This window comes from Phyllostomus discolor, chromosome 8, assembly GCF_004126475.2.
Source record: "Phyllostomus discolor isolate MPI-MPIP mPhyDis1 chromosome 8, mPhyDis1.pri.v3, whole genome shotgun sequence".
NCBI classification, from domain to species: domain Eukaryota; kingdom Metazoa; phylum Chordata; class Mammalia; order Chiroptera; family Phyllostomidae; genus Phyllostomus; species Phyllostomus discolor.
The window spans coordinates 5745907-5770635 of record NC_040910.2 but is presented as its reverse complement, the minus strand read 5'-3'; the positions used below and the strand labels follow the sequence as shown (position 1 = coordinate 5770635).

The window sequence follows — 24729 nt, the reverse complement described above, 5'->3', positions numbered from 1 at the left end:
TCACGCCCCGCCCCCGTCCCGCGCGATCCCATCCCTGACCCGGGGCGCTCCGCCCACTTTTGGCCGCGGAGCGCGCAAGCGCACTTGGCTGGATTGTTTTCACAGGTCTGGCCGTGCAGGTTGTAGAGCAGTAGATGTCGCGAGAGTTAGGTTCACAGCTCCTGCGGGTGCTGTAGGTATGGCGGGCCTGGGGACCCCATCCGAGGAGGAGCCACTCTTAGGCGACCGCACACCCGGAAGCAGGTGAGCGGATGTGGGGGGGAAAGCACCCTAGCCTTCCTGCGCTCCTGGGACTGGCTTCGTGCCGGGCAGCACCAGGCTGTGCCCCAGCGGCGGGAGGCGGAGGGCGGGGGCGCCAGACCGGAAGTGGATCTCCCACCTCTGAGAAAGGGTGGAAATCGTGCGTGAGCCGGCGGGTTCTGGGGAAGGTGCTGGAGACACTCGCTGTGTCTCTCGGACGTTGATGCTGCCAGTGCAGCCGCCAAGCCATTCTGCAATCGGCCCTTTACAGAGCTGAGCACTTCGCACATTCACAAAAATTCCGAAACGATTGTTTTAGTTGTTACTTCAATACACAGCCCTTAGTATTGACCTATTTGCCTGATTCTTTGTGCCAAGTAAACCTGTCTGAAATGGATTCATCTTTGCCCTATGCCAAATATATAAATAGAAGTTATTTATTTTTAGCATGTAAGAGATGAAGTGTATTTTGATCCTTATAATTTTTATTGTTTTGCCCCTTTATGGACAGTAATTCAGAATTGTCTCTCACTGTTCAAGTATGTATTTTTGCCTTTAGGAAAACGTAGTTAAGTATCATTTTGTTTTTATCAACATTTATCAACAGCTAGTACACAGTTAAATTTAAGCTATTTACATTAATTTTTGCTCATTTGTCCCACTTAAGCACCAAACCTCATTTTAACCACTTTGAAATGCATTGGAAAATGTATTTTTCAAGTCCTCGATTTACTAAGTAATATAAGTAATGAAATTTTATCTTGAGATTACGGTTAATATCAATGCTAAAGTAACGTAATAGAGTGATGTTCTTGGCCTATCGAGGCATTTTGGACTATTTGCTTTGATGCTCATTTATTCTACACTGCTGTACTTTTAAAGTTTTATGTCTGCTTTTTTAGTTTTTTTGCCTACTCTGTTCCTGGCAGACTGTCCCTCATCCTGTTTTTGTTATCTGTTGGCAACCCCTGTTTTTGTTACTATCAGCAACTTCTCCCAACTTTTTTTGGGGGGGGACTTTTACTTTGGAACTGGTTTGAAAATCATATTAAAGCATATATAAGCTCAGTAGAACTGTGTGAAGTTAGAACATGGAAGTTTGATAAGGCCTAAAGATCTCTTCTTTTTTATGTAATGGCATATATCGTTTTAGGAACTTCATACACATATATTGTATCAGCAAATGACTTAATACACCTGGCACATAGTAGATCTAATAAATGTTATCTCCTTTTTCCTTCTGTCTCTACCACTCCCAGTCACATCACATTTGGGAAAAAAAAGTTTCTTTTTTGAAGACTAATTTGAGTTTAAAGTCTATTTTAGAAAATAATCTTGGAACATAAGAACATATTTTGTCTGTTTTGTTTGTCTTAATTATTTGGAAACATAATTCTTGTAGTAAGGTAAATTTGTTAACTCTTTCGGCACGTGTGAAAAGGTAATGAGCGCACACACTCGTGTGTCACCTGACAGAGGCAGGATGTCTGGTTCACATGCATGCCGGTGAGCCCAGGTCACAGGCCTGTGGGAGTGATCAGCCCAGTCTGGAGGGGCCCTGGTCTCCCTGACTGTGTTAGAGCAAAGGCAAGTGTCCCAGCAGGTCTCAGGCTTGGAATGTCTTAGGTCACATCACACCTTCCAGGTATCATTCTACATTAGTTTCACTGTGAGTACCCACCCAGTCAGAACAGCTTCCTGCAGCAAAGTTCATTTGCTGTCATCAGCTACAGCGTGTCATAATGATGGCAGTGATTATCTTTAAATACTCAGGAGTTTTTATATCCCACCTGTGGGAGATCTAATTGTTGGAGCTAGTTTATTTGGTTTATTTTGATACACTTTCATTCATTTTATCAGTTTAACAAATTTCAAATTCTTTTGAATAATAAATTTGTGCAGTGATGCATAAATACAACCCATGGAAATTCAAAGAAATAAAGCTTATTCATAGAAGGATTAGTAATAGCAAAAACCAATTATTTGTAAATTATACCTCTATTATACCACTTTTCCTGACTTCAGGAGAGAGAAAATAGAAATGTGTCACAGAAAGGTCTGCATATAATGAGATAGCTTTGTACTACTTGTTTCTTCTTTGCACCTAGGGAATGGGGTATTATAGAAACTGAAGAGCATTATAAGAGCCGATGGAGATCTATTAGGATTCTGTATCTTACTATGTTTCTCAGCAGTGTAGGTAAGTATTACAAAATAATTTTTTTAAAGATTTTATTTATTTTTAGAGAGGAAGGGAGGGAGAAAGAGAGAGAGAGAGAAATATCAATGTGTGGTTGTTGGGGGCCATGGCCTGCAACCCAGGCATGTGCCCTGACTGGGAATCGAACCTGCAATGCTTTGGTTCGCAGCCCGAGCTCAATCCATTGAGCTATGCCAGCCAGGGCCAAAATAAATAATTTTAAAAATTCATATTAAATACATTATAATATCATTTAAATGAAAAAAAAAAACTTATTGTGGCAAAAACCACATAAGATTTACCATCCTTAACTATCTCTAAGATCAGAAGTATTAAGTGTATCTATATGTTTGTGTAACCTATATCTAGAGTATTTTCGTCTTGCAGAACTGAAACTCTTTGCCCATTAAACAACAACTCATTTTGCCCTCCTCCTAGCCTGTGGGAACTGCCATTCTCCTTTCAGTCTCTGTGAATTCGACTGTTCCAGAGGGTGGCAGGGTCATTGCTAAAGGGCTTAGGGTTTCTTTCTGAGGTCATAAGATGTTCTAAAATTGACTTGGGTGATGGTTGCACGTATTTGTGATTATACTAAAAATCACTTGATTGTATACTTTAAATGGGGAAATTGTATAGTATGTGTAAATTGTACCTTAATAAAGCTTCTCTGTAAAAAGAAACTTTTAAAAATTTTGACTCGATGCACCTAATGTTTAAAATTGATAAATAGCATTGGAGTTTATCATTATAGTTCTCAATCAATAAAGCCTAACAGAAATAATGATTTTTTTTTAAGGATCTTTGAAGTATCGTGGTTCGTTATAACCACTGCCCCCTTTAGATGATCGTTTATTTCTCCCCAGTCCTTCCTACAGTTAATTATTTCTCCCAAACAACACCGATTCTGCTATAAAAACCTAAAGCTTTTAGTAATTTCCATTTATAGGAAAGGCTTGTGAGTAAGAAAAAATAGGTACTCGGCTTTTGTTATATTAATTGTGGCTAGGAACTATGTTTATATATTTTCAAGCATGAAACAACATTGATAAAGTAGACATTGTGGGGCATACATTTGTAATTTCAGAATTATATTTTGAAATCCATGCTATAATTAAAAAATTCATCTATAAATAGTAATGAAAACATTGAAAGAAGAAATAACACAGTTTGCCTCTTACAGGATTTTCTATTGTGATAATGTCAATATGGCCATATCTCCAAAAGGTTTGTACACTTCAATCTATTCTTCGGTCGCTTTATTAACCTTATGTAGTTAAGAGTGTTCTAGAATCTCTGATATTCTATGATTTAATCTTTACTAGAATAACTCAAGATAATAATTCCTCAAAAGAGGCTTATAAGTTAGGTGATCATATGCTTTATTCTGCAAACCAGAACACTCTCGAAATGAAAGGAGCACTGTGCCAGGAAACCAGGGCCGTGCCAAGAGAGTCCCAGGCAAATGCTTGTGGGCAGACACCTGCTCATTAGATACTTTTACAGCCCATCAATACTGCTTCCCCGATTAAAAAAAAAAAAAAGCTAAACTGGATTTAGTGTCACATTTGCATTGCTATTTTGAAATTTAATTAAAAAATTAGTACCCATGACACTAAAAATTCTTTCCATACTGACAGAGTTATTGGAATTGAAACAATATTTAACAGTTCTAGAACAACATCTAATTTGCAGAAAATATATTTCTGTCTATCACAATTCTTGATTTGGTCCCTGTATCTAGTCTAATTAACCCCAGATTTCTCAAAGGAAGGTATTTGTAATAGATCAACTCAGTCCAATATGTTAAATTTTGAAAAGGTTTACTCCTTTCTCCAGATATTTGAAAGCTCTTCAGAGGTAAATGTAGTGAGTACATAAACTTAAAAACTAGTTCTTTAGTAATACAAAAAAAACATTTTCACCAAAAAAACTTAATTTTCTCATCCTGGTTGGGTAGCTCAGTTGGTTAGAGCATTGTCCTAATACACCAGGGTTGCAGGTTCCATCCCGGATCAGGGCACATACAAGAATCAACCAATGAACCAATGAATGCACAAATCAGTGGAACAACAAGTCAATCTCTCTCTCTCTCTCTCTCAAATCAATCAATAAATAAAAATAAAAAAAAAAACAATTTTCTCAAGTTATTTCATAATAATATTGAGAGTTCACTGGGTGCCAGGTGCAACACTAAACCTCTCACCTAAATTATCTTTTGATTTTTGTAATAACCCTGGAACGTAGTTATCACTCCTGTTTGACAGGTGAAGAAATTTAGAGAAGTTAGGTAGCATGCCAAGGCCACACAGCTACAAAATGGCAGAGGCAGTGATTCTTTAGCCCGTGTTACCCAGAGGTGGGACTGAAACTCAGATTTTGAATAGGAATGGTAGGTTATGGGCCCAGGGGGACAGTGGGAATATTCATGCGTGAGTCACAATAAAACAATGAAAGTGGCACATTAGTAGGAACAATATGCTGAGAGATACGGGGTTTTATTTGGTCTAGGTAACATTCATTTAGAGTATAGTACACGCTGCCATAGCCCCTAAGCACTGTACACGTATAGCCTCAAATAATTCTAACGAGTCCCCCAAGAGAGCCTCATTTGACAGATAAAGAATTACAGCATACTATTTTTTTTTCATCCCAGCTACTCAAATAACAGGGCTTTTCGGAGCCAGATAAGTAGAGCATGGTCTGGGGACTCCTTGACTCCTTGACAACTGTCCACTGTTGTCACAGTGAAGGCCTCAGTGACCGTCAATTGAATGAACAAGCAGTAATCTATAAGTAAATAGTTGAGGGGGCTCGGAACACCTCTGTTCATCTCAGCTCCCATAGAAAAGCATTAAGATTTCTGGAACTTTGACTTTGGTGATTAACCTGTTCAGAGAAGAATGTTTTGAAATACAATGATACCACACACTTAAAAAAACAAGTTTTTTTAATCCTTACCCGAGGACATTTTTCTCATTGCTTTTAGAAAGAGAGGAAGGGGGAGAGAAAGATCGATGAGAGAGAGAGAAGCATTCATTGGTTGCCTCCTGAACACGCCCAGACTGGGGACTGAACCCCAAAGCTAGGTATGTGCCCTGACCGGAATTCAGTCTGCAGCCTTTTGGTTACGGGACGATGCTCCAAGCAAGCCCCGCAGACCAGAGCATGCTTTTTGTTTGTTTGTTTTTTAGAGGAGATAGAGACCCAGCTTTCACTGACATGTGCTAAACTAAACACATTTACAGATAATAACCATACCACATAAGTGGGTAAAGGTCTAAAAGTATGTGTGTCGTGGTGAGGGGGAGAGAGATGGAGAGAGAGAGGAGACAGACAGATGGACACACACACACACAGACACACACAGACATGGGAGAGAGGGGGATATTGCTAGTCCAAACTAAAGAGAACCTGGAAGACTCTCCAAAATCAGTACACCTGAGGTAAGTTTAAGGAATTGGTTACCTGGAGGCAAGGTGGGGCCAGGAAGTAGGAGGTGTTGCTGGCGGGAAGGGCAGTAGAGGAGCCCGTGCAGAGGCCCAGTGGCGAAGAGTTCTCGTGGCCAGAAGCTAGAACTGGGTGAGGGGTACATGTGCAGAGGGAAGAAGTTAGAGAGGGAGAGGGTGGCTAGCTTGTAAGTTAGACTGCCTTGAAAACCATATGATAAGAAAACTTTTATAAGAATTAAGAGTGGCATATTATTTTTATAATTTTAGTGTGATTATTTTTAACAATATTTTTATGAACCAAGTATTTCTGTAATCATTCCGAAAGACGAAAGCTTTACAAGCATTCTTCCTTGTGTATAGTGAATTGTTGGCATATTTAGTTGTAATGTCAGAAATGTAAATCACTTAAATAATAGTGTTAAAAACTTATAGAATTGTTTTTATTTTTTTAAATAGGAAATATTTCACAATCAGAACAATGTATTAACGTTTTAAACTTGACTTTTCTTGGATAATAATTCTTAAAGCATTGTACTTTTTTCTGCAGATTGATGAGACAGCTGATGCAAGTTTTCTGGGCTGGGTTATTGCTTCCTTTAGTCTTGGCCAGATGGTAGCTTCGCCTGTGTTTGGTCTGTGGTCTAATTATAGACCAAGAAAAGAACCTCTCGTTGTCTCCATCTTCATCTCGGTGGTGGCCAACTGCCTCTATGCGTATGTGCACGTCCCAGCTTCTCACAACAAATACTACATGTTGGCTGCTCGTGGATTGGTGGGGTTCGGCGCAGGTAATATGTATGTATGTATGTATGTATGTATATGTTCGGTTGTGTCAGATTCATATTCATCCTGGCATATATGGCCCAGTCTCACCCGATGTCACCCCTTCTCAGCCTCCTATCCCATGGCTCAATATGTAGATCTTGAGCCATGAAGATATTTTCCTATCATTTTGTCTCTGCTCAGGATGTTCCTTTACCCGTAATTTCTCTCTTGTGTTCCCATCATTCTTCGAGATTTAGCTCGTTTCACATCTTCCAAGAACTTTCTCAGGCCACCCTGCCCCTTGCTTATAGGCTGTTTTGTACTGTTGCTTTTTTTTTTTTTTTAAATCTTGTACCACCAATCAGAAAGTAAAAGTCTGTAATTAGAGACAGTTTGACTTATTCATAGTATTCTGTGGCCCCTACCAAAGTCTCTTGCACATAGTAAGTGCTCAATAAATTTTTGAGTTATTAGTGGATTTCTTATTCTGTTTCTTATATTACAGGTCTAAACGTGCAGTTTGTGACATCTTTTAAAAATAGTTGTCGCAATCAGTATGCCATTCACCCAGTGCTTCCTCAGTATTTAATGGTGAAAAATAGTTTAATATTCTTAAAATGCCATTTTTAATCATTTAGATGTTTAACTGTGTTTTCATATTACAAGTAGTATTTTCTGTTAATTGATGTACTTCCTTAATAAGCTTTTTATGAACATAAAGAGGAAGCATGACCACACTGTAAATGTTTCCTCTGTATAAAGACAAATTAAGTTGACTCTTATCAGCTGAAGGATATTTTCTTTTGTTGTGTCTTTTCTCAGGAAATGTAGCAGTTGTTAGAGCATATGTTGCTGGTGCCACTTCTCTCCAGGAAAGGACAAGTTCCATGGCAAACATAAGTGCATGCCAAGCATTAGGTTTTATTCTCGGTCCAGGTAGGTGTTTTTCAAATTCGTTACTTGAATTTGAGTTGGGAACATTTTTGCGGTTGAAATGTTAAACAAAACCCAAGTATAAAACCTCACAGCTGACGAGAAAGGGAGGGAAACTGATGTCTTTGGATCCATCAGTGAAGCCAGGCTCTTTACAGGGTGGGGGAAAGCTGGTTTGCAGTTGTATGTGAAACAGAGTTTATTCTTGTATTATTATTTATTAATTATTTTTCATACGAACAACTGTAAACCTACATTCGCCCCACCCTGTGTATATGTTAACTGCTGTTCTCTACGTTAAGTAATATTAGTCCCTTTTTACAACTAGGGCACCAAGGCATAGACAATCAAAGCAAATTTCCAATGTCAGCCAGATAGTAGAGAGGAAATCTAAGGTTCAAAGCTAACACTATGTGGCTCCAAAATAGATGTTCTGTGAAATAATCATTTAGTTTGATCTATCTGTTAGAGATTGCTCTCTTTTACCATTTATTTAGAAACAATTTTTTTGACTGAAGGATTTAAGGAAAGTTATAGGAGGCTCTTTACCCTTTGGTCTTTGTCTGTACATTTAAAGACTTTTCTAAGGTTGAAGAAAATTAGAGAATTTTTAAAAGACTTAGTATTTTCTTCCTCTTCCAAAGCTTTCATTCTTTAGCTGAATATAAAAAAAATAGGAATGATATTTAATACTTCCCTAGGGCCAATCAATTTTATTTTTTGCTGAATTGAGAAATTAGTAAGTTTTACACCTACAATAACATTGAAACCGTATAATTGCCTCATGCATTGAAAATTGAAGCTATGCACTGGCTGGTGTGGCTCAGTGGATTGAGTGCTGGTCTGCAAACCAAAGGGTCGCAGGTTCAATCCCAGTCAGGGCATATGCCTGGGTTGTGGGCCAGGTCCTCAGCAGGGGGTGCACGAGAGAACCACACATTGATGTTTCTCTCCCTCTCTTTTTCCTTTCCCCTCTGTCTAAAAATAAATGAATAAAAATTCTTTTAAAAAAATTGAAGCTATGGCCCTGGCTGGTGTAGCTCAGTGGATTGAGTGCGGACTGGGAATCAAAGTGTCCCAGGTTCGATTCCCAGCCAGGGTACATGCCTGGGTTGCAGGCCATAACCCCCAGTGACCGCACATTGACGTTTCTCTCTCTCTCTATCTCCCTCCCTTCCCTCTCTAGAAATGGATGGGTAAAATCTTTAAAAAAAAAAAAAATTGAAGCTATGAATATCATCGCTTCATTACTTTACAGCATGGCACCATCACCCCAATTTCTATTACTTCTTTCTATTTAACCAAGAAAAAGCTGAACAGATTTGAATCTAATTCATTCATCAATATCTGATGTTCCATTTTAGTATTCTGAAGTAAAATACAAATACAAATGTAGCATTGGATCTACTGCCATAATACGAAATACGTAGCCATAGTCTGGGCCTTTGTAATTTACTACTCTACCCTCAGTGTCTAGCACAGTGCCTGGCACACACTTAGTTCTCAGTAAATATTTTGACCACTTAAAAAGTATTTTCAAGATTATTTCAGTTAAACGTTTTATATTATAGCTGAGTAAATGTAAGCCTGAAAAGATTAGATGACTTTCCCCAAAATAACCACATCAGCAAGCACTAACACGTACTGGGTATGTCCTGGATGCTGTTCTAGGTGCTTTAGTTGCAGGATCTTACTTAACTCTCACCTTAAAATTACACTTAAATATTTTGAAGAGCGAGATTGCAGAATCTAGATCAAGAGAGCAAACCAGTATTCTTCCAACCTGATTTTTGCTGCAAAACCAGATTTAAAATACTAAATGTATATAATTTTAGTACCATATACACAGTAATATATCAAGACATTTACTTAAAATATGATACTTATAATAAAATTGACTAAACTTTCATAATTGATTTATGGAAGAAATTGTATAATTTATATTCCTTATGGATACTTAGAAAAAAACCAAAGTTACTGACAAGTAACTTTAGATATAATCCTTTGAGAATTCATATACATCATTGTTTCTCCATCTTTTTTTCATGATTGACCCCCTAAGGAGCCTTTCTGGACATTTTTTCCCCTACTCACTCCATGCCATAAAGTTTCAATATCACGGATGTACTGCATATTGTTTATGTACTGTATGCATATCTGTGCTTTACTAAAAGGTAAATTTTTTGCCCCCTCTTCCAGAACCAATTTTCTTCCCTCTTTTGAGATGTGTGATGTAGATGAGTGATTTCATGATGTGACTTCCAGTTTTGTGGTAAACATCTTTCACATTTGTTTGGTCTGTGTCTTCTGTATAATAATTCACCTGTGTACATTTTATTTTAATAAGTTTTTCAGACCTGTTTTGCACTCATTGGAGAAAAGGGCGTGACATGGGAGACGATACAGCTTCAGATAAACATGTATACAGCCCCAGTTTTACTCGGTGCCTTTCTGGGAGTTTTAAATATTATTCTCATCCTTATTGTATTAAGGTAGGTAGATAGAAGTGATAGAACTACTTTTGTAGATTGTGAAATTAAATAAGCACTATTATTATTTATGTACTGTATGCATATCTGTAATAGATAATTATTCCTGCGATAATTATTCCCATGGTATTTGATGTCTGTAGTTGTGTTCATATTTTTTGATTAGCTAATACACATATTCATAACTAAAATAATAGATGATCTGAAAAATGAGAACAGATTATGAGGTCTTTGAAAAGTTAAGGTTTGTTCCTTGATTTACTGACTCTGCGATTCTAAGGAGGGAAATGGCATGAAAGCAACATTTTAAATACAGTAATGATTAGTAATAACCTTAAACATAGAAGTTCATTTGAATGTATCTCTGTCTTTTATCTATTACAAGAAACTTCATAAAACTATAAAAATATGATTACTTTATATTTATTTGGGGTGCTTTTTTCAAGAGTCCAAAAACATTTGTAACTAAAGTTGAAAATTACTATAAAGCTTCACATACTGATTAAGGTAGATCACATATGCTTTTGGATGAATTTTTTAAACATTTTATGACAATATAACAAGATTCATGACTTGCATCTTTTATATTTTATTCACTATATCTCATTGCTAATAACTTCATTACTTAGAAGCTAGTAAAAGAAACGGTGTCAGAATATGAAAAAATAGATGCCTATGATAAATTTAAATCATTTTTCTATCATACTACCATGGATACAATATTTTTGTTTTTTCTTTTTAAGAGAACATCGTGTGGATGACTCAGGACGACAGTGTAAAAATATTAATTTTGAAGAAGGTACTATTAATTTGTTCGACTAAATATTATAATGTTATTGGAGTGTTTCTAAGATCCTGTTTGGTATTTACTTGGATTTCACTTCTGAGGACAATACAGTGATTGAGGGCAGATCTTCAAAGTTCAAAGTTACCTAAATTGATTTTTTTAAAAAGGCACACTCATATCAGCCATTAGGTGTTCACGATTGGCAAGGTTAAAACCATAGTTAAAAACCACTTTGTCTTGTTTGCAAAGAGCCAATCTCCTGCAGTTTTCTTTGTGTGATAGAAGGGGAGGTCATGACCCTATTTCAGTGTCCACGCTGCTTGCTTATCTGCCCCCAGGTATAGCAGACTATTTCCAATTCTTATTTATTATTGGAGAAGGAACTCCCCAATAGTTTGGCTTCATGCTTCTCCAGTTATATCAGGAACAGTTTGTAGTGAGTGTGTGGCTTAACTACATTGTTCAAGATAAGTCAGTACCCTCATTTTTGTCTTCCTAATTTAGAATAACCATCCTAACTTAGTGGTTCTCTGCAAAATATATTTCTTTACAAAAATATAAATAACATAAGGACTTCAAAAATTGTGTTAATCACATAAGGATATTTACTAGTATTAATTTCACATACCGTTGAAATTCAAAATAAAATATATATTCATTGAATCATAGAATTGAGAACTAATTTAATAAACTATTTCAACTCTCATGAAATGCTCACAAATTTAAGATTTAGGTAAGATGAAAAAAGAAAAAAAAACATGCAATAGAAACTTTAAGCAAATGTATTTAGTATGAGGTCATTTTATAGAATTCTGTTAAATACATTCCTCTTTGGGATTGAGAGACATCAGATAGACAGAGTATCTCCTATAGATAAAAGAAGTGAAGTGTATTTCCTGGGAAAAGTTACTTTACTTTTAAAGGCTGGTATGGCTCAGTGGATTGAGCGCCAGGCTGCAAACCGAAAGGTCACCGGTTTGATTCCCAGGGAGGACACATGTCTGAGTTGTGGGCAGGTCCCCAGTTGGGGGCGTGTGAGAGGGAACCCATTGATGTATTTCTCACATTACTGATGTTTCTCTCCCCCATTTTCTCTCTCTATTCCCCTCTCTTTAAAAAGTAAATAAATAAAAATGTTTAAAAGTTATTTCTGTCATAAAAATTCCATTACTTTTAGACTGTTTTGAAGCCTAAAAATGATTTGAAATGTAGAATTTGCTACATATCATTTCTACTTTGTGTGATAATAAAAATAACACATGGAGGTAATAGAGTTTCTCTCCTGTTCACTTTAGCAAGTACAGATGAAGTTCAGGTTCCCCAAGGAAATATTGACCAAGTTGCTGTTGTGACTACCAATGTCCTGTTTTTCGTGGTCCTGTTTATCTTTGCCCTTTTTGAAACGTAAGTTTTGTTCTGTCTTCATCGAAATCAGATTATGTAAACACTTGTATTTCTTGATGCAGTATTACCCAGGCACATAGATGTTCTCTAAAACTTTATGGAAGATATATTTTTCTTGTCATGATATAAAAAGTATTTTTTATGTTTTTTAATTTAAATGTAGTTAATTCTGTCTGTAACCTTACTTCCTTTTAAAGGAATGTTTCATTAGTCCTTCTCCCTTTCTTCTGAGTTTTAATGATAAATACAATGATAAAACTTTAATTTGTTATGATTAAACTTTAAGCTGAGTAACTCCCTAAATATGGATATGGGCTGTACTCTGGCAATTTTAACTCTGTGTAAGCCCTGATCCTGAGAAAACTGAGTGCATCTCAAAATCTCTGTCTGTATAGGCTTTATTGACTTTAGTTATCCTACAGCTTTTTAAAAAAAATGCCTTTCCATTATAAAATATAGTACATTCTCATAACTATCCTAAACACTATAACTATATTTCAACCCCTACTCCTTTCCCTGGAGGTAATCACCGCTAATATTTCAGTATGGTTTTTTTCCGAGCACTTTTTCTATAAGCATTGGGGGGTGTTAATGTGTATTAAACCAATGTAGAATATGTGATATTATCATTTGACAATTTGGTTATTCCCTTATCAATACACTGTCACATTTTTAGGCTAGTCCATATGGATTTGCTTGATTTCTTTTTAATTATTAAAATTATTGACATATATGAAAGTTGTAGCTTATCTGACTTTTTGGACATTAAAACTTATAGAATATACATAACAAAATTTACATCTTAACTACTTTTAATTGTACAGTTCAATGGCATTAAGTATATCCACTGTGTTGTGCAACCATCACCACTATCGATTTCCAGACCCTTCTCAGGATTATACACAGAAGCTCTGCACCCATGAAACAATAAGTCTCCACTCCCCCTCCCCCAGCCCCTGGGAACCTGTGTTCTACCTTTTCTCTCTGAATTTGCCTGTGGGAGGTGCCTCGTGTAAGTGGAATGGCACAACACTTGTCCTTTAGTGTCTTGCTTATTTCACTTATTATGATGTTTACAAGGGTCATCCATGTTGTTGCACGTGTCAGAATTTATGGCTGAGTAATGTTCCATGGTATGTTTATGCCAGCTTCGTTAATCCACTCATCTGCCAATGGACATTTGGGTTATGTCTACCTTTTGGTTACTGCGAATAGTGCTGCAATGTTACACTGGTGTGCAAGTGTCTGTTCGAGCCCCTTCTTTCAGTTCTCTAGGTGCATGTCCAGAAGTGGAACTGCTGGGTCATGTGGTAACTTGGTGTTTAACTCATTGGGAACAGCCAAACTGTGTTTCATATTGCTCATCGTACTTTAAAATTAAAAAATGGTAATATCCTTAAAAAAAAAGAATGATATTTTAAATACATTTCAATTCCATTTTGTAGCTAGTTAACAAAAGGAGACAAAGTAGGAAGAGAAGATTGGCAAGGAAGGAGACAGTCAAGGAAGAGAGACATTCAGAGGTAGGGTGAAAAACACACACACAGATAGGGATGAAAGAGACTGAGGAAAAGAAAACAAATCCCTGACGATTCTAATAACCTAATAATAGTAACATCATTTCATTGAAAAGAGACCAATTTAAACCAAAATGTAACCAGGATTATTTAGTTATAGTAGAGTGGTAGTTTTGGTTGGTTTTATTTTTTTTTTTGTTTACCAAACTTTTTGTAATGTAGATATATTACTTTATAATTAAATGTTAAAAAATAAAAACACTAACACTGAAAATTAGGAGTTTGTGCATATAACACCAAAATGTGCCCAAAACCCTGTCTGGGCAGCTCAGTTGGTTAGGGTGTCCTCTGAACACCAAAAGGTTGTGGGTTCGATCCTTGGTCAGGGACCCTTGGTCCTGGAAGTTAACTGATGGATGTTTCTCTTGCTCACTCTCCATTCCTCTCTCTCTCGAATCGATAAGTATCTCCTTGGGTGAGAATTTTTTAAAAACGTGCTAAAAAATGTGTAAAAATTTTTGTTTATGTAATCTAGGGTTATTGTTAAAAGGGATACAAATTCTTAAATGTGTTGATAGCATTATTAAAGCTTCTGTATCAACTTTAAGTAACAATGACTGGGATTTAAATAAAATAATTTCTTTTATGTTTTTCTCAGCATCCTTACTCCGTTAACAATGGATATGTATGCCTGGACTCGGGAACAGGCTGTGTTATATGATGGGATAATCCTTGCTGCTCTTGGAGTTGAGGCCATTGTTGTTTTCATGGGGATTAAATTACTTTCCAAAAAGTAAGTTATATGTCTTAGGTTTTGTTCCAAGTCTGTATTTTAAAAGTGAAACATGAAACATTTGACAATGTAAATGAATGTGTTAGTAAAATAATTTAAAGCTTTTCTATTTTTAGTTCTTGAAATTTGAAAAAAGATTTGAGGTTCATTAAGAGAGCATATTTCTATACCATATGGCATATTTAGTAAAGCAAGATATTTACAAAGTGAACAATTGTCTTCTAATGTAACATTTGTAATTTTACTTAAAGTGTTCTAAAACTATTTCATAAAATACTATTCTGCTGTATGGTAATATGTTATACGACAAAGATTCAGGGGTTAAATTGGAAAATTCTGGTTAAAATTACTAAACGTCTTTACTCTAAAACTTATAAATCTTCGGTATATACATATTCTATCACCATCGTGACAAATACAGCATGTAGCATTTCTAAAAGTTACTTGTAACTTTGACCACAGAGCACTTTTTCTAAAGAAGCATTTTGTCAAAGTACAACTGTAAAGAACACATTTTGGGGGGAAATACAAGTATAAAATTTAGTTCATTCATATAATCTGGGGTGGGACATTAGTAGATGAATTTAGACAGTTCTAACAGCTTAATTATTCCTAAAATACGTGAATACTTTAGAACTCCAATAAAGTTTTAACATCAGTGAACGAATGTTGGGTTAGCGTGTAGGGTTAGGTGCTGTGGGGGATGCCGCGAAGATTCTTGTAGAGCCAGGCGAAGCGCCAAGATGCAGCTGTAGACAGAGACAGACTCACTCAGAGTTACACAGTAGCGGATGCATTACATCTTGCTGCAGAAGTAGAGTGGTCCTGCCAACTGGCACTCTCACCGATTGTCCAGTTCCATACCTTCAAAGAGCTTGGCTTCTACTGGGGGGAAGCCAGTACAGAGGGGAAGTCAGGCAGTGCTAAGTGCTCTCTGCAGAGGAGCAGAACAGAAGAGACGAGAGGGGCGGGGCAGGGGTAGGAGAGAGGGGAAGTGGCCTTTGAGCACTCGAGGGAGGCATGTGTGAGGAGGTTACGTCCTAGCCGAGACCTCGGTGCGGTCAGAGAGCAGCCTTACAGTGGCCTAGGACTCTCCTCCCCTAGACTAAGACCGGGCTTTGCATGTCTAAGGGACAAGCGGGAGGGCCAGTGTTGCCAGAGCAGAGTCAGAGAAATACAGTAGATCAGGCGGGCATGATGTGGAGCCTAGAGGTGTTCTGAGCATGATGCGAAGTGTTTGGATTTCTTTTTTTCTTAATCCTCACCCGAGTATAGGTTCATTGATTTGTGTGGGGGTTGGGGGCAGGGGGAAGAAGAAAGACACATTGATAGGTCGCCTCCTGTATCCACCCAGACAGGGGATTGAACCCACAGCCTCTTTGGTGTACAGATGATGCTCCAACCGAGTCACCTGGCCAGGGCTGGGTTTGTTTTAAGAAGCTTTTGGTCTAGTTTGTATATTTCACTTTTATTATGAAGAATTTCTAACGAATCCAGAGGTATAGAGAGCATCGTGTGCTGAATCTCTAATACCCATTACCCAGCTTCAGCAGTGATAAACCCTTGGATAACCTCGATTCATCTGTACTTCCACCCACTCCTCACTCCCTATCGCCTACACCTGGATGCTTTCGAAGTCCATCCCAGCATCGTTTCATGTCTTCCATAAACATTTCAGTGTGTATCTCTAGAAGTTGATGACAGTTACATCCAAAAAATTATGTAACTTTAAATATAATCAGATATCCACAAGCATGCAAATTTTCTGTTTCAGCTTTTTTTTTTTGTTTTTTGTTGGTTTCACAGCTTACTCACTTGACTGAGGCTCTTGAGTATCTTAAGTTTCTTTCCATCTGTTTCTTTTCCACTGAGCTTTTCCCTTTGCAAACTGAAGAATCCAGGATGTTGGTAGTTTTCCACATTGCGGATCTCACTGATTGAATTCCTGTGGTATTAAAAAAAAAGAACACTTTCCTGTATCTAATACATTTCCCCCAAATTGGTACTTCGATCTAAAAGCTTGATGAGATTTGAGTTCGGTTTTCTTGGCAGGAATGCTCTGTGGGTGGTGTCATATGCTCACACCAGGAGAAATGCCATGTTTTCTCTATCTTTTAGTCACGTTAGTGGCCCATGACATTTGCTGGGTCCTATTAATTCCTTAATAGGTCACTGCAAAATGCGGAAATTTCAGTTCTATTTATTTATTTATTTCCCGTAACATGTTCTGTAAAGAGAACATCCCTGTCACCAACTACTTGCTTACCCTGAGGTATAGTATGTATAGGAAAGACAGGGTGATTTCTTTCCTTTTATCTTAGTAACTGACTTTGAAAATAGAGTTGGTTCCCCAACATCCTCTAGAAGAGACCAAAGGTAGTTTACATTCGTATAGTATGAATTCATAGGTGATAACATTTTTGTGTGTTTCAGTCCGTTGTCATTACTGTTGTTTCTGGTGTTCATGCTGTCGTGGTTTGGGCCAGCTTCTCCCGGCCGGCTCCGAGTCCTTTCATCGTGACCTAGTGGTCACTGGTGCCCCGGGCTCATCCTACCTGCTGTGCCCCAGACCTGGAATGAGCTGGTTTTTAGAAGACTGGTTCCTTTTAGTGGGAAGAAATTATAGTTAGCATTCATATTAATTGGTATATCACTAAAAGTATAAAACTATTTTATTTACAGTTTTTAAAATGATAAAAGGAACGAACTGTGTGATGCTAGGTACTGTTTCCTTTTTAAATCACGGAGTTCCTGTTCTTGAACAGGGTCGGCGAGCGCGCTCTTCTCCTGGGAGGACTCGTCGTCGTGTGTGCTGGCTTCTTCGTCCTGTTACCGTGGGGAAGTCAGCTTCCCAAAGTACAGTGGGAAGGTACAGCCGCACGTAATTCTACAGTGCTAGCCCCCGTTACTCGCCTAAAATTAACAAGTAACACACTGCACTCAACTTGTTTTTACAGATTTGCATAATAATTCAATCCCTAATACCACATTTGGGGAAATTGTGATTGCTCTTTGGAAGTCTCCAAGCGACCCCAGTGGAGAGCCAACTGGCTGCCCAGTTGAACGAGCCTGGTGCCTCTACACGCCCGTGATCCACCTGGCCCAGCTCTTCACGTCGGTGGTGCTCATCGGGATCGGCTACCCATCCTGCAATGTCATGTCCTACACCTTGTATTCGAAGCTTCTGGGACCGCAGCCTCAGGTGAGCCCGCCGCCCTGGCGCTGCAGTGAAGTGAAATGCGCTTGGAAGCACCCACATTCTGTGCCACCATTCTCCGTGTGCACACAGACTGATGTGGGGGATTTTTAAAAATTATATTTAGCATTTTGAATTTTTAAAAAGCCCACAATATTTTAAAAGTACTTACAGGACTGGCATGCTGAAACTGAACAAAAAGTACTCTAAGAACTTAAAGATCTTTTGAAGCTCTGAAACTCATTCTTAAACTAGGCAACAGTTGGGAAACCACAATTGAGAGTAATGCTGCACTGCACACTCCTGGGCAGCCCGTACGGATTCCAGTCTCGGGTTTGGTAACTGGAGGAGCGGCGCGTGGGGTAGTGGCAGGTGGTCCAGTGGGGTCAGGCAAGCATGGCTTCAAACCTCTTGTCAGAGTCCCTTGGGTTTTCTGGGCTTCGGCTTCCTCACTCGTTAAGTGGGGCGATGCCCAGGGGCATTTGTGAACACTGGAAACAACACATGTAAAGCACCTAACACAGTGCGTGGGAGATAGCAAGGACAAAACAAATGCTTTTAAAGGCAAATTAGTAAGTTCTGTTGTTCCCAGGGCTTCGGCAGGTATTTTGTTCCTTTCCACTGGTTTTATTTTTCCTAACCTGACTCTATCAGATAAGCTTATTGTTCATCATTTGCTCTATTTACAGCAAGTCATTTTATGTTTAATTCACAAAGAAAAGATGGAGAAAGTGATCCCTGTGAGTTTCCCACACCATCACCCTTTTTAAAATGTAACTAAACCTGAACATCAACCTGCTTCTCTCCCCCCATCTCGCAGGGTGTCTACATGGGCTGGTTAACGGCTTCGGGAAGTGCCGCTCGGATCCTCGGGCCTGTGTACATCAGCCAAGTGTACACGTCCTGGGGCCCGCGATGGGCCTTCAGCCTTGTCTGTGGATTCGTGGTGCTCACCATCACACTCCTGGGAGTGGTTTACAGGAGACTCGTTGCTTTTTCCGTAAGGCACGGAAACATTCAGGAGTAGCCCGGCTGACAGACACTGCCATGGGAGAGCTTGCTGCGTGGGACTTCTTTACTGAGGCTCTGCTGGACAGTGCTCTGGGTCCGTCTCAGAAGTCTGGCCTCGGGTGTCGTGCATTCTGAATGGCAGGAACGTATGTTGAATAACACAGGGAACTCTATGAGTAATTGTGAATAGTAAGGTACAAAAACATTCTGGATCATAATTTCTTTTTCTCAGAAAAGAAATATTCTTCATTCAGCACCTTTTTGGGGGTTCCATGAACTCATGAGTGAATGAACAATGGCCTACAAATGTGAAATTGTATTTTTAGTTCAAACTGCAGAGGCGACATTTAAAATAACGAGAACATCTATGCAGTGAAACCATAGTGGAGTTTTGAAAGAATTACCTATAACACAATGAAATTATAGAAATTGTTTACCTAAGTAGCTTTTATTCAAAGACAGCTACTTTTGATTTAAAAATATATTTTCTATTCTATCAAGTTTCCTTATGAAACAAATATCATGTCTCTTTAATTTTTCCACTTACCATGACTGACATCCACCTTACTATCTTTAAGTTATTTTTACTACACCTTCTGTCTTGTCTCACTAAGTAACCCCTAATTTTAGTACATAAGTAGGAATGATTCCAATATTTTAGCAATAAAGAGGATAAAGAGATCAAGATGGATTTCACTGCCTTTAGTAGGGATACTTTTTTCTTTCAAGTGCTAATAAGTAGTTCACTTTAGAAACAAGCCAGGTATGTTTTTGTATATACCTACTGAACAGCTGTTTATTATTATTGGCATTTTCACCTCCTTAAATTCTGGAGGAAAACGATCACTTTATTTATTTTTCCCATCGCTTAGCCGTGGCAGGGCAGACACAGCAGTTTCCGTCCGTGTGCACAGCTGTTCAGACCCGCAGAACTTCACACCTGGACGGCCCACGGCGGCCCCAGCGCAGTCAGGCTAGCGGACACTCGGGCAAGGTGGCTCTCACCTCACGGTTTGCTGAGTGTGCTTAAGAACAAGGTCTGTGTGTGCACTTCTCTACCACTACGTAAGCTGGGTGCTGGTCAAAAGAACTAGTATAGAAGGATGTGCATGCACGATCAGGGCTACCAAAAAAAAAGTAACACTGGTTCTAAGTATTTTTCTAAATGTTTTCTACTGTAAGTTATAAGTATTTTCAAATCTGAGAGTAAACACTATGATCTGCACTTTATACTGAGTTTCTGGTACTGTGTTTTGTTTTGTTTTTGGCTTGAACGACAGAAATTTATTTCTCACAGTTCGGGAGGTAGGGTGTCCAAGACCGAGTATGGGCTGGGCTGGTTTCTTCTGAGGCCTCTCTCCTCGGCTTGTAGATGGGTCTGTTCTCCCTGCGTCTTCTGTCTGTCTGTCTCCAGCTTTATGGAGATACAATTGACATGCAGCATTGTGTAAGGCTAAGGTGTACATGTTGATTTGATACACTTACAGACTGTAAAATGATTATCATAGCATTAGTGAATACCTCCATCACATCACATAATTACCATTTCCTTTTTGTAGTGAGAACATGCAGTACCTACTCTGTTAGCAACTTTGAAGTTGTGTGATGCAGTATTACTAGCTGTAATCTCCAGGCTGCTCTGAGGTCCCCAGAACTCGGGCACTCCATCAGGCAAGGCTGTCCTCTCTGACCAGCGCCTCCACCTTCCCTCCAGCCCCAGACCCTGGCAGCCGTCATACGGCTCTCTGCCTCAGCTATGCGGCTCCTTGAGACTCCACGGACCAGTGATACCACACCTGGCATAGTGCCCCGGGTCCATCCCTGTCATTGCAAATGGATCTGCTTCCTTAATGGAGTGATGTTCCATTGTGTATTAGTATGTATGTATGTATGTATACAGACCACACTCACACCAAGAAACAGGTGTGAGGTGGTATTTCATACGGTTTTGATTGGCATTTCCATGCGGATTAGTGATGTGGAGCACCTTTTGAACGTACCTGTTGGCCATTTGTGTGTCTTCCTTTGGCAAATGCTTTTTGAGATCCTCTGCCCATTTTCTTATTGGATTGTTTCAGCTTTTTTGCTACTCAGGTTTGCTGTCTCTTAAATCCAACGTCTTCAGCTGTATTAGAAGGCTGAACCTGGCCGAAATCCTATGATAGCATTTCAGAGATTTTCACTCCTCTCCACCTCCCACAGCAAGACCCTGCTTCAGCTAGACTTATCAGAGCGCTAGCCAGTTTTCTGGCTGTTGGGTCACGTCCTGGGATCTCTTCCCTGATGTTTCATAGCTCCTCCTGTCTTACGTTTTTGGGGTGCTGTATTCCACCCTTGGTGTAGGTGCTGTGCATGGTAGAAATAACGATAATGATAAAAAATGGTAACTGAACATTTATAGAGTTCATATCCCAGGTAATGTGTAAGGTACAGTTTAATTCTCAGTTTTATATATTAAAGGTATTATGATTTCCATTTTACAGGTGAAGGAATAGAGGCACAGAAAAGCTCAAGTACTTGTCTAAGTAACAATCTGTCTTCAGAGCCACACTCTTAAACCACTACGTTTTTCATAGGAAAACAGCCCAGTTTGCAGTAACAGGTAATTAATTGCTAATTGTAGAGTAAGTTAAGTTACCTGTACCAGTGACTCTGATTAGCATAAGTATTTGACAAATATAATTTGATGCCCATTGACAGGCTTTTATCTTAGTTCAATGATTAGCCTGTTTCTATGCAAGAATGACATAGAAAGGCTTCCCAACTTCTAAAAATGTATAATATTGCAGATAAATTATACCCACAAAAATGACCGCCATGTTTTTAGCGAGAACGCGGTCTTCTCTGGGGGAGTATCCACCCGTGCACACCGTGGCACCAAAGATGAGGAAGTAACATGGGGTTGACAAGAGCAGCAAGGTGAAGTTTGAGGAAAAAATCACTAGTTGGGGTGTTAGGTGGGGCAAGTTGAATATAAACAGAAAAAGATGATAGGAAGCCCAAAGGTATGAAAAACTCCTAAAAGTAGTATATATTTAAGAAAAGATGTTTTTGAAACCTAAACTTGTTAAGAGTGATTGTCATATTTTGTGGGGATTTATAATTTCACAAAACTTCATGCTACCTTCCTAAGTTTGGCTATATGTAAAATAAACTCCAGTTAAAAATCTATAAATAAACTCCAGTTTGTATAAAACTTTTCTCTTTCATAAGTAAAATAAATCTGTATGTAATTCGTTGTTTTGACGAGGATAAACTATTTGCTTAAGAATAAATTATTTTAAGAGGATGTTTTGGGTATTTTTGACTATTGCAGATTTATTTGTTACTAATGTATTTTACCTTGGGAATGTACACTTTCTAACAAAAAGATTATTATATATCTACCATAAGCCCTAGAATGTTACTCACTCATACTTCCAATACATAATTAATCACCACGACATTGTTGGGAACAGCAGTAAACAAATGCCAGCCCCTGGGATGGACAGTCAGACGTCAGCCAAACGGTCACCCAGAGGACTCTGCTCGAGGGAAGGACGACGAAGAGCGGTATAGGGGGCTCTCAGGGTGAAGAGCAGGGGATCTGTCCTGAACAGGAAAGTCAGAGGAATCTGTCTGGATAGCTCACAATGTCAGAGAAAAATGGCCAGGGCAGAAGGATCAGAAAAGGGTCCTAGTAGCCATGTTTAGCTCGCATACCCGTCCCGGAACGGACCAGGTGGGCAGAGGATGGAACCCCCTACTGAGCCGGGCCTGGATCATGCATTCAGTCTGCGTGGGGGAGGAAGACGGGAGGAACCCTGTGAGGCCCGTCTCAATCACATGGACGAAACAGACTTACAAGTAGAAGCAAAAGGGGTGTTTCACCAAGGAGAGGTTTGCTGAGCTGACAAATACACTATGTATCCACTACACCGACATCTCTCAGCTGTTTTCCTGTCACTGCAACCGGGGAAGGGTTACAGGCACCATCGTGGGAAACAGACGAAGCAGCTCGTACCAGCTTCCTCAGGCCACACAGGCCCCACTAGGAACTCACGCACCGAAGGGACCAGTCTCCCACCGACAAAGATAATGCGTCTGTGAAGTCACATCAGGGAGCAGGGTACTACACCATGTTAAATATTCTGTGCTTTAGGAGAAATGGGAGAGCATGTAAGGTGGCATGGTCTCTAAGCAGAATCCTGGGCTCACAGTAGAAACGAGACATCATGTGCCAGAAACCAAGGGCGCTGTCGAAGCCTAGAGTCTTGCCAAAGGACAGTCAAATAAAGAGACTCTTACGGGCCAAAAATAGAGCAGTGAAAGCACTGACAATACGTGCCATTTATTTAAACACATCAAGTGTGTAAAAATCTGAGCTCATAATGATACTAAAAATAAGCTCCTTGGTCACCTTTGGAGGTTGCTAGAGCTTTAATTCTTTGTTCTGAAAACGAGAAAATAAAGACTCAAGCATCTATTCTGTCTTTCCTGTACCTAAACTTCAGGGTAGTCAAATATTGATGAGTTAGTTTTTAGAGCGTAATCCAAGCTAATAAATACAAATGGAGTAATAGAACTAGGCAAATATCTATTTAGCAACCCCTAGTGGAATAGCAGCTTCAGGCAAACAAGCATCAACGAATGCTAAAACTAGCTGAAAAATGAGTGAGGGGCTTTCTGAAGGAGGGATGAGACTGACAGCACCTGAACCCACTGAGCACTCTTAGCATTAAAAGTGGGTGAGCATCACGTGGCTCCAGGTTGCTGCAACACAAAGCACACGGGTATGTTCAGTTGTGAATACTGTCATAGTCGTACTCCTGTAAACACTACCTACTGATAAACTACCACCATACCCCTCTCCTGAAGAAAACTGGTAAAAAGAATCAAAGGGATTAAAGGCAGGAAAGAAAAAAAAAACTGAGGTAGAAAGCACAAAAGTTGGTAAACATCAATGTAAGAGAAATGCAATGTCAAACAGTAAAATACAAATGACAGTGCGAACAAACGAGGTTATTAGATTGAATTAAAAAACAAAATTTAGCTATGTGTTATGTATTAGAGAAATACCTGAAACATAAAGACACATTAAGACCAAAAGATACTGTAAAATATATACCTAGTTAAATTCTGTCAAAGCAAAATATTTGAGTTCTTAGCCTTCAAAATTTAGCTAGGAACTCTTTTAACTATTTCCATTCTTAAAGGGAAACTCTTCTTCCTGCTGGGTTTTTTTTTTCCCTAAGAGAAAGGCCTATATAATTTTCTTTGCCAAAGTTGGGTTAGCAATGTATTAACATATGTTAATTCTAATAGATACTGCCAAATATCTATTAGATTATCATTTATACTTTAATCAACAGTATATGAGAATGCCCTGCTCATTTATTATTTTAATCTATCTCCGATAAAAGGAAATGATTTTGTTTTAATTTTGCATTTCTTTAACTATAAATGTTGAGCACATATCCTTTGGAGTCACCATATGGATTTCCTTCGTGAAGCATCTGTTCACATTGTTTGTCCAGATTTCTGCTGGGTTATTTGTCTTTTTCTTATTAGTGTTAACTTCACGATTTATGTTGCAAACTACTTTTCTCATTGCCTTAGGCAAAAAGCTTCAAAACGATGTGAATAAATGGGTCACTGGGTATTCATATCAACTTAATGGAATGGCCCCCACAATCTCCGATTATAAAAACCAGCAGGAAGCACCAAACAGTCTGTATCATATTTAAGCATGACTGTCCCACTATTCGGCATTCCTTGTAACTTAACTGCATTAAGTTCTTCAGTGTTAAAATACACACATATTTTCAGGTAAGGGTAGAAAAACTGTATTTACCATCTGCAAAATTAATTTTTAAAATTTAATTGGCTCCTAAGCAGGTAATAAAACTTAAAAATAAGTTTACTAGTAACTTATTTTACAATAAGTAATTAAATAAATCAAAAGA

At 38.7% G+C, this 24729-nt stretch overlaps 1 protein-coding gene across 3 annotated transcripts; it reads left to right on the top strand.

Moving 5' to 3' along the window:
• Positions 1–45: 45 nt before the first annotated feature.
• On the top strand, positions 46–22073 carry MFSD8 (major facilitator superfamily domain containing 8). Of its 3 annotated transcripts, none has more exons than XM_036031800.1 (12): positions 46–243; positions 2349–2440; positions 3621–3664; positions 6437–6677; positions 7477–7590; positions 9935–10079; positions 10820–10870; positions 12157–12267; positions 14443–14577; positions 17343–17446; positions 17535–17779; positions 18594–22073. In XM_036031800.1, exons 1-12 carry the CDS (start codon positions 179–181, stop codon positions 18798–18800), a joined length of 1554 nt encoding a protein of 517 aa, XP_035887693.1. In that variant the 5' UTR covers positions 46–178; the 3' UTR covers positions 18801–22073. The 3 variants fall into 3 exon arrangements, with proteins under 3 accessions (XP_035887693.1, XP_028376215.1, XP_035887694.1); XM_028520414.2 differs by having other exon boundaries at positions 47–243; positions 10820–10875; positions 12159–12267; XM_036031801.1 differs by lacking the exons at positions 46–243; positions 3621–3664 and having other exon boundaries at positions 2350–2440; positions 10820–10875; positions 12159–12267.
• Positions 22074–24729: the final 2656 nt, after the last annotated feature.